Consider the following 13,461-nt stretch of genomic DNA (forward strand, 5'->3'; position numbering starts at 1 on the left):
GGCAACAACTGCCTGCACGACTTTAGCTGCAGTCAGAGCGCCTGTTCATGGCGAGACGTTTTTTTTTGTTTTAACAGCACTCATAATTGCTTCCTTTGCTTTAGTAACTCCACTGCTGACACTGCTGAAAATGACAGATTTTCCCTTTTTGGATCTCTGAAAGCAGAACTTCAGTCTCAGAGCCCGTAAAGTTGTTCTTTTTGCGCCTTGATGCCATTCTCAGAACTCAACACTCAACACTTCCTGGCACAGGAGAGAGGAAGCGTGGCCTTATATGGTATTATTTTGGGCGTGGAGCATGCTAATTTACTATCCTCGTGCACCTAAATATGCACGGGTGGCATTCATCATTTACGCAGGTCGTTTACACACGTTTTCCAAAGTTAAGAGCGTTTGTTGAACCTGACGTGTTCGTACGAGAGAAAAATTTAGAATAAAAATACGTTCTTGCATGAGGCCCGTTGTCCTTCATGCCGGTGAAATTCTGGTGGATTTAATGAGATTTCTTTCATGATTACGGGTGTAAAGATGAACTCATATAAAGTGAAACCAGATTTTCACGCTAAAAGATTGAATTCTATTGTTATGGGACAGATAAAATGTGCCATTTCTACATTTAGAATCTGGTTGGCAGAGATTTTTGGGTCAGTCGGCCCACCGGTCGGATGCCTCGCTGAGCTGCTGAGATGCTCACTGTTGATGCTGAGGAGGCGACCAGCCAGATGTTATCTGAGCGCGAGGCTTGTTCATGAAACTTAACCAACAAAGTTAAACCACAACTATCAGCTGCATTGTTTCTTGTGCTGTGAAGCAGCAAAAATACCTGAGATGCTCTCAGCTTGCATGGAAAATATCTATTTGAAGGTAGTTTAGCTAATTAATGCCACATTCAGAGGCACGTGCTTAAAGTTTTATCGCCCTTGGACTGTACTGCACTCTACTGATCATGCAGTGATGACTTGACCTCAGGTTGGGCAGTGAAACCTGCTCAGCTCTGAGCATTAATACTGCTGGTGGGACTAATGTCAGCGGCTGTAAAGAAGGGGAAATACGTTGTTTAAATGGCGAGTATGTCTCTCTGACCCCATCAGCCACAGTAACCCTCACTCTGCCTGCTGTTTAATGAGCAAAATGGTTTTCATCGTCTTCGGTTCAAACTATTTCCCCCATTTTTTGGGTTTAAACGGTGCGTCTGTGTCATCCCCGTCTTTGTATTCTAAATTCTGTTTATTTTCTAATAATTTTAGCACAAACAAAGTTTTTATGTGTTGCTTGCGTTGATGAGAGCTGCTTGCAGCGTTGCCACTGCTTGCCTGGATGGTGTTGCTGTCAGAGGACAGTTAGGGCAGCAGTCATGGGTGCTGCTGTTGGGTGAAACAACCTCAGCACTGTGATTGGTCACAATGAGACTCGAGAAAGAATGAGAGAAATGATCGGTCATGAGACCAAATGTCCCTTTTGTTCGTTTAAACGTGAACTATTGTCACTGATTAAATGATGCAGTCGTCCTATTTTTCCATTAAAGACGTAATGGTTAACAGTTGCAGAGCAGCTCATAATCACTCCTCGACTGAGCCGAGAAGACCTTTGAAAAGAAATGACCTCAGAATAAATTCTAACCAGCCCGAGGTTCACTGAACCCCAGAAGAAGTGAGCTGTTGGTTGGGTTTAGCCCCCTGAGAAGACTAGCCAACACTGCGGCTGTACACAACAGAGCGGGGACTGAAAGGCGGGGGTTGCTTTGTGTGAATCACTGTGGAAGAAGTGAGAGGAGGTTCATCTGAAAATAGTTTGACACTGAGAAAAAATTACAGCACTTAAATGACGGGTCCGGTTCATTCATAGTTTATGTCATAATCAAAAGACAAGAAGAGGCAGGACATTTACATGCTGTGCAGAGGTGGGAGTGTTACTTTTGCATATGAGAAGCTTGTTTATACGGAAATAATATAAAAACATTTCTCATGTAGAGACTCTGAAGCGTACGGTGAGGGAGTGAAATCAGGCACCTTTTGGAATGTTACTACTTAAACTTTTTATGCCTCCACAGCTGGAAAAGCTGGGAAAGGTAACTTAGAACAGCTTAAGTTATCAATCAGGGACGTGCTGAAGATGTCTTCACAAACTACTGATCTTTCAGGGTGTTTTTAGTTAGCTGCTCATGCATTCTGCATCATTTGGGATGCGTTTATGCAGCTTAGCTGTAAATGTGCCTTTTAGAAACTCTGCAGATCAATTTCCTGAGGAAATCTAATATTGTGCGTGCACCGCTGGTCTCTGCAGTTATTTGATGCAGCATCCCTCTTTAAAGACTTTCATGCAGAAAAGCAAGACTGCGGGAGCCTTATAGGCGTAACCCTGCAGGATAACTGATGTGCTCCTGGAGTCGGGGCTTTAAATGTGCTGCGTGGTTTAAAACTATGTTTATGTTTATGCATTTAGCATTTAGCAGACGCTTTTATCCAAAGAGACTTACAGATAGGCAGATAGGGTAAGGTGGCCTTGCCTAAGGACTCCTACTGGAGACAGTACCTTTCATGCAGATTTGAACCTAGATCTCCCACACAATAGGTGGCAATCATACCACTACACTATCCAGTCCCAGTAAATAAATAAACTACAGTAAATAATGTGTCCTACACATCAGCTCCCACAGCTCGAGCTGGTCCTCAATGCCCGTCTGTCCTCATAAAAGACGTAAAAGTGTGTGTATTTCATGTGGTTTGAAATTGCTTTCTTTCTTGCCTCGATAGTCAACGTAGGGTGCGGAAGCCCCAAGGATTCTGGGAGTGGCTGAGCCCATGTCCAGCTCTGTGAGAGTCAGCTCATTCATGAAGTAAGGCAACTGAAAGGCACAAAAGCAAACACCTGGTCAATCATCTGTGAATCATTCAGCACCTTGATGTAATTTGCTACAGTTCCACACACACACACTGTCTCTGTGAAGAGTCTCTGTGTCAGTCCTTGGAGGACTGAACAGGTCTGTCTCCACAGCTGCTCTGACTACCATGTTTCCACAGGATATTGCAGACAGTCACAGATCAAAGCACACGTGGCAAATAACTCAGGTTTGCTCGGCGTGTTCAAGAGAATGAGCAGGATTTGTACATTTTCTGTAGTTATTTAAAGGGCCACGCTGGCATTTGAAAAGCCGGAGGGTGACCGACATGTTTCAGTTCAACCCGTTTAAAAGGATAAATTGTTCTTACGGGCCTCGCTCCCACTCACCCGTATCTTGCTGAGCTTCATCTGAATCTTCTTGGAGACCAGTTCAGCCCAGTAGGGCTCAGTCAGGAAGTCCCAGAAGACTCGACCGAGAGCTGCGTTTACCCAGGCAACAAAATCCTCCTCCTCTCCCCTGGGCTGCACCTGAGCCGAGGCGCTGCTCTGAAGCTGCAGACAGGGTGCAGTTAGCAGGTGAACGCCAGCAGAAAATCAATACATCTGCATGGATGATTTACAGTTATTGCAGCACAGGAAGGTTAAACTGCAAATTAGATGACAGCAATCATTTGTGGTACCTTCTTATCAGTCCCCGGACTGCTCTGTAGACTCTGCAGGGCAGGGCTGCCAGCTGTGGGGCTGACTGGCAGCTGCTTTGGCAGCAAAGAGCCCATGTAGACGTTGTAGTCTAACAGAGGCTTTGTTTTGGCACTGCCTGCGGTTGTTAAGGAGGCTGTCGAATCTTTTGACCTGGGCAGAGATGCCAGCACCTCATCCAGACTGCCGCGGCTGCTGTTGCGGCTGTTAGAGCTCAAGGCTGTGGAACAGAGGGGATTCAGACATTCCCATTAGACTACGCTCTTAGAAGGGAAAAAAACAGTTCAGCGATCGCTCACCCTTCTTACTGCCACCAACAGAGGAAGATTTCTTCAGTTCCACTTTGAGGTTAGAGGCCGACAGAAACCTCTGGAACCATTCTTCCTTCTCTCTCCCAGTCCTTCCAAACAGGTAGAGGGTCAGATCTCTGCTGGAAGAAGATGATGACCTCCGCTCCTGAGCTCCTCTGCTCCCCTCGCCGTTATCCTTCGAGCTTAACGCTTCACCGGCCTCCGCACTGTCCCCTTCTGCCTTCGACATGAAGTGATCTTGTCTCCCAAGTTCAATGCAGATGGGGTACTTTTTGTTCCATATTCGCTTCCTGGCCAGACTCTGAGGCACTAAACACACCTGAAGGGACATTCGTGGTCATAAACCAGAGACCGATGTGTAACCGGTGCTGACATTCAAAACTTAACCAACTAAATAAAAGTTAAAGAACAACCTTCAATAAAACCTTCAAAGCTCTGAAGTTAAAGAAGTGTAAAAGCGTACTTTGCAGTTGGTAAGGTCATAGATCTTCTGACTGATGTAGGTGACTTCGGGTTTTGGTTCGTTGTGCACAGCACGGCGGGCGATGTTGCGGTTGGGTTTCGACAGACGGATGACGGAACCCTCCAGGCGGACATACACAGACTGCGTCAGCGTGGCGTGGTACGTTTCCGGGTCATAGTTCGATATCTCATTCATCCAGCCCTGAGAGAAGGCAAACCAACTAGCATTAAAGAGATTTACTCCCAAACAGGAGCGCCGAATCCTACACACAAAAGGAAAAAAAGCAAGATTTGCATAAACAACCACAAACACAGACGAGATAAAACTCCAACGCTCCATCGCCTGAAATGCTTCGCAAAAAAGTTACAAAGTGTTCTTCGTACGTCTGTCTGCAGTGGATTAATCAAGGATCCATTGATCTGAACAATAACAGCTGCACCAGCACCATCTACTCATAAAGCTGGGCTTTAAAAATGAAAAACAGGTTGAAGGTAAATGAATAATTCACAGTTCTGAACACGTGAACAGTATTAAATATCTGTTAGCTCAGAGCTGCTGTGTTGTTGTTATTGGCGGCTATCGGGGGGGCTTATAGAGGCTTTCTACACACTCATCTACTGGGATGATGTCATCCACACGCCCCCCTGCAGCACAGTTTATTCACTCCGTGCTCTGTGACAGTCGGCTAACTTCACACAGAGTTTGCTGCTGATAGTTTTGTGCAACATGGCAGGATATTTATCAGATTTTGACGATGTGGACGACAACTTTGAGTAAGATGGACGTTCTTACCGGAGTGAATAAGCTGTGCTGCAGCGGCGGGCGTCGATGACATCATCCCAGTAGATGAGTGTGTAGAAAGCCTCTATAAGCCCCCCGATAGCCGCCAATAACAACAACACAGCAGCTATGAGCTAACAGAGCTATAGCACACGTTCATTCATTCATTCTTCTTAAAGTATTGGTGAAATAAAGACAGATAATGCCTTATTTAGAGGCTGCATCGTCTAAGCCCCGTTCACTCCGTTATATGGATCTGGAGGAATCTAAATATCTACCGAAGGACGCCGACTTTCACCAAACTGTGAGTAGATGAACATATTTCTAGGTTTAAAAATACCGGAGTTCCCCTTTAAACCTATCAGTCTACTGTTTGAGCCTCTGAAGCGTTTCTGTCGGAAATCACAGCCGATTTTCAGAGATCACAGAGTTTGTCTTGTTTTAGTAACACCACATCAGTTTGTAACCGCTGCTGTTAGCCTCATCCTGTGTTTGTCAAAGCTCTTTGCAATGAAGAACTGTTTTAAAATGCTGATTGATGAATTCATGAACGTTACTACACATGAGATTCAAACATAGTTTCAAGCACAATCTGAAAAAATACCGACTGGTGATATTAACACTTAATTGCAAACACTGTTCACAAATGGAGTTAAATACTGTGACTGCTGCCTATGATGCATATATTTCAAAAGTCTTAATTAGTGTGTGTAAAGCTGTGATCTGATCATCTAATCCATTAAATCTAAGTCCAATATAAACATGTTTCTTGCTTCTACTTGTCAGACTTTTTAGATTTAGTAACATCAGGTAATCTTGTCAATAAAGCTCCTTAATCTTTAAATTAAGAGAACTAAACAGAGGGAAAATCTTCACCAACCTTATAAATGTCTGGTTCTTTAATATCCAACCTGGTCACATTCCACAGCTTTTCACGGTTCCTGGAATGTCGAACAGCGACTCCTGAACGTTTTGGTCCCGTCAGCCACACAACACCGATGGCTAAAAGGAAACCCAGCCCAATCCCAAGCAGCATCCCTCCAATGTAACTCGGCAGAGGTAATACAAAGTACCCATAGACCAGAACAGTAAGGACAGAGAGGGTGTAGAGTGGAATACTAGGCGGCGGCTCAATGTCTTCACATTCATCGTCACTGTTTGGGTCAGAACTACTACTTAGTGGCCCTTGGCTACCAGATCGAGTAATGTCAGTTTTATCAGCACTATGACCCTCTGTGTCAGTGCAAGTCCCAAAGTCCTCGCTGTCCAGGATGCAGAATTCGTCATCATCCTGTTTTGCGAGAGCCGACATGGTAACTAAAGATGATTTGTTGGGGCTCTTAGTGTCAGCAGAAGGGTCACCAAGTGACTCAGCTGTGATGGAAGTCCAGCTGTTGGGGCTTTCGGCCTCCAGCTCCCCCCCTTCTTCCTCTTTGATGCAGTAATTGTTGTTGCTCTCTGGGTGACCGTTGTAGGAGGCGATGGTGGAGAGCTCCGTGGCACTGGCAGAGAGCACCTTAGGCCGGTAGATGCTGCTGCCAACTAAGCTGCCACCCTTTTCATCCATGATCTTACTCAGTAACTGGAGCGGTTCGGAAATGGCTTCAGAGAGACGCCGCTTGGTGTCTTCAATTCGTGCCTCGACTTCTGAGACTTTGAAGAAGCTTCTGTTTTCTGGCGAGGTTAACGGCGAGGAGGGGGCAGTTTTAGAGTCACTAGCTGATGCCATGGCAGCGGAAGGCATCCGGGACTGTGCGAACTGCTTAAAGAGCTGCAGGTTAAGGCGAGGTTCTGGAAGACGGTAGGATGTGGAGGAGGAGGAGGAGGAAGAGGAGGAGTCCTGGGATGTATCCGAAGACAAAGATTTGACGAGACTCTTCATGAGATGCCGGTGTCTTATTGAGGAAGCTGGAACAGAAGAGGCGCCATCGCGAGACTCAACGTCAGAGGAGAGAGACTTCACCAGACTGAGAAAAGGTTTATCGCTGGAGGGAAAGCTCAAAGATTTTGTGGGAGAAGAATTGGTGGTCGAGGCTTTTTGCTCAGGAATAAGTGAAGACGGGGTTTTTCTGGATGAATCAGCAATAACAACATCCCCAGAGTTCAGATTCAGCCCTTCAAACATTTCCTCACTCGCTTCTAAGGCCGTCACAATTTTCGAGTCAACCACAGCAGCTGAAGTAGAGGGGACAGATGTTATGAACAGCTCCTCTTCCTCCTCCTCTTCCTCCTTCCCAACAGCTGAGAAGTGGATGGTAATGGACTCCTTTGACAGCGATCGCTGGACATGAAGCTTGGAGGCCACAGGTGGCAGTTTGTCTGTGGGGGGAGAGCCGTCTGCATGGTTCGGATGCTGGCTGGTCATTTCAGTACTCCCACTGAGTCAGTCTGCAAAGAGAGATCACAAGAGATTAGGGAGGAGGTGATGAGTCTGTTAATCAGTTCGATGACCAACAGAGGAATAAAAGTACAGAAGTGCTTCAGTTATTCAAAAATATATTAAATAACCACAAAAGTATAAACCAGAGAAACAAAAAGGTTAAAGAATATCAAATATGAAGATTGACTGTTGCTAATTACATAATTAAAACATCTTTAAGCTGCTTTAAAGTGAATCTCTGGTCTGAGCTCCTTTATTCTCCAACACAGCCTGAACCCTCTGAGACAAGCTTTCTGTCATTTCTTTAAGGAGTCTTCAGGAATAGTTCTCCAGGCTTCTTGAAGGACATCCCAAAGCTCTTCTTTGGATGTGGGCTGCCTTTTGTTCCGTTCTCTGTCAGATGATCCCACACTGCTTCAATAATGTTGAGGTCCGGGCTCTGGGGAGGATTCATCCCTCCATAAGACCTGTTGCCACTGATTTTCAGTCCACTTCTTGTGTCATTTGGCATAGCTCAGCCTTTTCTCCCTGTTTCCCTTCCTTAAGAAGGGCTTCTTGACAGCCACCCTTCCATGGAGACCATTTCTGATGAGGCTTGGGCCAACAGTAGATGGATCAGCTGAAGGTCCAGATGCATCTCTCAGGTCCTGTCAGGTCACAGCTGGATTTTTTCCTCTTTCTTAAGGACATCACTTTCAGATCCTGTTCATCTGCTGTAGATAGTTTTTTAGGCCTGACACTTCTTCTTTTGTCCTCCACTTGTCCAGTTTCCTCAAATGTTTTAAGGACACACTGCACACCATGCTGAGATATGCCAAGTTTTCAGCTAATAGCTCTTTGGGAATCACCTTGTTGCTGCAGAAATCCTATTTTCTGTCTGTCAAACTGTGTTATCTAAATAAATAAAGCTTTTTAGCCAATTAGAAATGTATCAACACCATGCGTGTAGCATGAAGAAAGTCACTGTCATTATTCCCTAAAAAGAACATCCAGGCATTCCTGCTTAAGAGGAAATGAAATTTAGGAAATAACAACAAGGAAATGATATATAATCTCCTCACTTACTGCATAGCTCAACCGGATTGGTTGTATGAGGCTTAATTTCAGAGCAATCGAGCATCTTAACGCACACGAATCTCATCTACCTGCCGAAAACCTTAACAAGGCCTTTAACAAACCACAATCAAATAATCAGCTAAATCAAAGTGGCTAATCAGGAGCAATCAAGAGCAAAGACGGCAGAACTCAAACGAGAATCGAGGCCATCAGAGCACATGATTGCTTTAGCAGCTTTGAACCAAAACAAACACTTGATCCGATCCACATTTTACTGATGGAAATCACATGATTGGCCTTCTCCCAACAACAGGTTTTGCATGTTACGTTTCACCATGAAACAGATTTGTGACGCCATCGTGTGCGAGAATCCCACAATTTCCATCACACTGACAAGATCTAAGTCTTCATCACTTTAAAAAGCTTTGGGGCAACAGCCACCAGCCACACGGAGAACTGAAATGGGATAATGCAACAATCATTGATTGATCGCATCAAATGACCTAAAGGACTTTGTGTTGCTCTCAGTGAGTTCCGAGTACGTATTGAACAAAGATCCACCTTTATGTTCACCTATGTGAGGGTCCTACTCTCGTTCCAAACTTAATATGCGACGTCTCCGACTCTGAGACTGCGTCACATCCCCTGGTGGTAAAAATAGGACGAAGGTAAAGTCTTGCTGACATCTGGCACCGGCGTCCTTGTGCTGTGTCCGGGCAGCAGAGGTGGCATCATATCAAGCTGGCTCACTCATTTACAGACTCAGCCACTCACCGTCACATGGGTCGTGAGTGAGCTTATTACCCAGTCAGGCAGGCTGCCAGCCACCTCCGTTCCCAGCTAACCAACCTTTGGTCAGAGGCAGCACAATGAGGCTCTTGTTGCGGATGGTCAGTTGCAAATGAATTTCATGTTAATATAGAAGACTGTAAGGCCGTAACAGTATTTGCAAAATAGCAAATTTGAATGAGGTAAGACAGTTTTTTTTTTAGTTTGACAGCTGGTTCCATCTCCCAATCAGAGCAAAACTTAATGTAATCTTCTGTAATGTTGAGAAGAAGGTGGACTTTATGTGGATTCCTTAAATATGAGGCACCCTGTCGTACATTTCTTGGTTTAGGGTCAGATCAGATCAGATGTGGGACTCGTAAAATCCCAGAATCGTATTCTAAAAACATGCCTTTTCCTTTACCCTGTTAGTTTTCTGAGCCACTGCCTGCACAATGAGACGATATTTAGTCAAACCAGACCTCAGTTCAACTCATCAGATCGTCAATGTTAAAGACCAACATCTGGAGCCATTTTAGATTTTGAAATCTGAGAGAAATTTAAGCAACCAGATATGCTGAAACCACAGATCCCAAACAAAATTTACAGGAGAAGGAATCTTCTGTGAAGTTATCATACAATGCTTCATTTTCATTTACTGCCTTACTTTAATACCTCCTTAAGTGAGCATAAATAGTCCATCCAGCTACATATCACCACACACTAGTCAGGTCTAAATTCCATTTCCAAGATATATAAATATGTACAGGTAACTGGAACCAGAGCGTGGTTTGTTTCCAGTTAGGACGACTCTTCTTCTACTGGATTACAACCATGAGCAGCCAAGTTTCTTCTCTTCAAACCAGTTAATGGAAAACTTATGCTCAACACTTCTTTATTCCACCTTTTCATAAAATCTCAACACATGTGGAAAGCTGACAACTGATGGTGAAAAATTCTGTTTGTCCCCACCTCAGACACTTAGAGGACAGTGAAGTTTCACCACTGATCCCGATGAAGCTGGTTCCAGAAGAAAACCAGCTTTTAAAGGGGAACTCCGGTGTTTTTAAACCTGGACCTTATTTCTGGCATAAAATACGTTCATCTACTCACCGAGAACAGTTTGGTGAAAGTCGGCGTCCTTCGGTAGATATTTAGATAACTCGAGATCCGTCTATGACGTCATCCCAGTAGAAGAGTGTGTAGAAAGCCCTCTATAAGCTCCCCGATAGCCGCCAATAAAAACAACACAGCAGCTATGAGCTAACAGAGCTATAGCACACGTTCATTCATTCATTCTTCTTAAAGTATTGGTGAAATAAAGACAGATAATGCCTTATTTAGAGGCTGCATCCTCTAAGCCCCGTTCACTCCGTTATATGGATCTCCAGTTATCTAAATATCTTCCGAAGGATGCTGGCTTTCACCAAACTGTTCTCGGTGCGTAGATGAACGTATTTCATGCCAGAAATAAGGTTGAGGTTTAAAAATACCGGAGTTCCCCTTTCAGGAGAGACCCAAGAAAGATGCTCCGCAATTACAACATCGAGTGCAAACGTTATTTTTTTTCTCCAACAGAGTTCAACACAAGTTCACAACCCGATCCAACGGATTTCACATCGACATAAAAAGAAATGCAGTCAGACTTACACCATCATCAACTGGCAGGCCGTGTATGAGTGGGATAATACTTCTTGTGTGTTTTTGAAGTCTCTGTTATTATCCCATGTTGGAGAAGCTTTAGCCTCCTTAGCAGCCAGTTTTTACAGAAGCATGACTCATTGTCCCACTCTATGACCTCAACAAAGCTGCACATCACGCTTTGTCAGGATTACTGGAGCCACTGCAGCAACCGACAGAAGGAGAGAAACCTTCCCTCATGCCGTGTGTCATCCAGTCACCACCCCCACCCCCGCTCTTGCAACATACTGTCGAAGCAATGACAGCAGTCCTGAGAGACATGAACCCATTACACACTGGGCCCAGTTTACCGAGACACCGCTGGAGTGTAAGACATAAAAAATAAACTTAAAAGCTCGGGGACTTACCTGCTCGTACTCGTGGGGTCACCTGGATTAGTGGTTGGATATATAGTGGCAAAACTCAGCTGTTTTTAGGCTTTAATTTGCAGAAGAGCTGCAGACCTGTGTTCTCTGGTATCTTTGACAGGACAGAGCAATGTCTCCAAATAAACTCTTTCAGATAAACATCTTAGGGCAAGAAATGAAGACTAATAGAATCTGATTTTGTGCCATTACAGGCATAAACACAGCATGTCAGGTCTGACTTTTTCATTCTGATCTTCTTTTTAACCATCATCTCCACAGATTTTTTCCACAGATTTTTCCACAGTTTTTCACAGATTTTTCCACAGTTTTTCGGTAGCCTGCGCTAGCTTGTCGTTTTATTAGTTCCACACAGTATATCTGTAAAGACCCATCAATAAATGGTTAAGATTGGCTCCTTCAATCTTCTTCTTGCCCTTTTGAGACTGTAGCAAGAACTCTGCATATTAAAAGCAGGAATCAGCGCTATAATGTCTTCCATTTTTATTTTAAAAAAGCATCTCCTGGAGCTATTAACAAGGATAACAACTTGATTTTTATCAGTGGGGGACTTTAAGTATTGCTAAAGTATACGATTGATGCCACACCAAGCAATGATGGATCCAAAAGTGAGGGCAGTATTTCGCCTCTGAAACTGTGAAGAAGAACAGCCAGTCGGCGCTGTGGGTGGGGTTAACGCTGCCGTGGGGTGTTGCCAAGTGATGTCATTTCTTCAGCATTCCCATGATGACAACAAATGGCAGAACATGCTGAACTGGTTGCTCTACAAAACAGGTATGTTAGCACCTGTGTCGACGTTTGTCTCCAGAAGAAAAACAAAAGCACTTAGAAATAGTCTAAAGTCGACATCTGGTCAAACTAACGCTGGAAACAGGAAGTAACAGCTTAATAACCTCTGTTGTGTGATTATACAAATGGAGAACAATAATAAAAGAGGCCACTGAGGGACGAGGCCTCTGAAGGTACTCAATCCCTTTTTAAAAGGTTATGGTTTGCACATAGAAGGGAACGCCACTGACTTCACACATCAGAGTTTAAAGGTCTTTGGGAGAGCTTCTGTGAGAGAAAGTACTGGGAACACTGTCTAAAACTAAAAAAAAGCATGAAGTATCCCTATTCTGCACAGTAGATGGTCAGGTGCAGTAAGATGAGAAGCTGGGTAGGTTTTAAACGCCTCCCTTTAATTCTATTATCATTATCTTAACATCAAGCAACATGCAGGATGGATCACAATCCAGCTGGAGAGAGGCGGCTTCACTATGAGCGTCCACATGTGACGCTTTGTTCAACAGCTTCTGATGAATCGAAAATCAAGTCTGAACGAGTTTTGTTTGTCCGAGAGCCTTTGAGCAAACATCAGTCAACAAAAGAGAGCAGCCAACTTAGGACTGAAACATAAATCAATAAGCGTAAGAATAAGAAGAGTTAGAACCTGCAGCTACAGCAGAAGATGTGTCATATGTGGAGTTTCTGTAGCCTTACTACAAAAGCAGGATATGATCATTAATACTGTGACATGTGTGCAATTCTTTCAATTCTGGGAGTGGTTTATATTAAAAAAAATAAATAAATAGAACAATGACTTTACAAGTACATCTCCCCAAATTCCAGCCGTTAAACCCTAAATTCCTGTGATGTAACAGCAGTGATTGCAGCTCAGTCACCTCACAATGAGGATATTTTTGCAAGTCACCCTGCCTGTTGCTCTCTGCCAAGAAAACACCACATGCCAACCCCCTCAGAGGATCTCAAATGTCATACACAACCGTTTCAGATGATATCAGCGGCATTAAGAGGATGCTTGCTAACACTCGGTTCCAAAGACATCTCTCTGTGCTGCACTTCCATGGCACATATTTTAGAAAGGACTCATTTATGAAGCATCTACTCAGTATTCATTTGAACTCTCTCTTGTATTGCAACAAGTCTGTAAGGTCATACTTCAGGGAAATCCTGAACCCCGCGATTTTGATGGGTCTTAAAGGTCAACTTGTGCCCTGAGAGGAAGGATCAGAGCAAGATCAATACCAGGTGAGTTGGTCACTTATTACATAAGGTCTCATGGTGACAATGGTCCCATCCTACAGTAAACACCAG

General features: G+C 44.1%; 1 protein-coding gene across 3 annotated transcripts in view; it reads right to left on the reverse strand.

The window, feature by feature from the left end:
* Window positions 1–13,461, reverse strand: part of LOC140305347 (testis-expressed protein 2-like) — a 32,970-nt gene that overhangs the window by 9,307 nt on the left and 10,202 nt on the right. For all 3 annotated transcript variants that reach the window (XM_072384182.1, XM_072384180.1, XM_072384181.1), the window contains exons 3-8: window positions 5,975–7,482; window positions 4,315–4,515; window positions 3,840–4,170; window positions 3,522–3,760; window positions 3,229–3,393; window positions 2,746–2,845 (exon numbers count right to left, since the gene is read on the reverse strand). In XM_072384182.1, coding sequence (XP_072240283.1) covers window positions 2,746–2,845; window positions 3,229–3,393; window positions 3,522–3,760; window positions 3,840–4,170; window positions 4,315–4,515; window positions 5,975–7,459 — 2,521 coding nt within the window. In that variant the 5' untranslated portion in view covers window positions 7,460–7,482. The remainder of the gene's footprint in view (window positions 1–2,745; window positions 2,846–3,228; window positions 3,394–3,521; window positions 3,761–3,839; window positions 4,171–4,314; window positions 4,516–5,974; window positions 7,483–13,461) is intronic.

This window comes from Leuresthes tenuis, unplaced genomic scaffold (assembly GCF_036924035.1).
Source record: "Leuresthes tenuis unplaced genomic scaffold, fLeuTen1.0.hap1 SCAF_4, whole genome shotgun sequence".
NCBI lineage: Eukaryota > Metazoa > Chordata > Actinopteri > Atheriniformes > Atherinopsidae > Leuresthes > Leuresthes tenuis.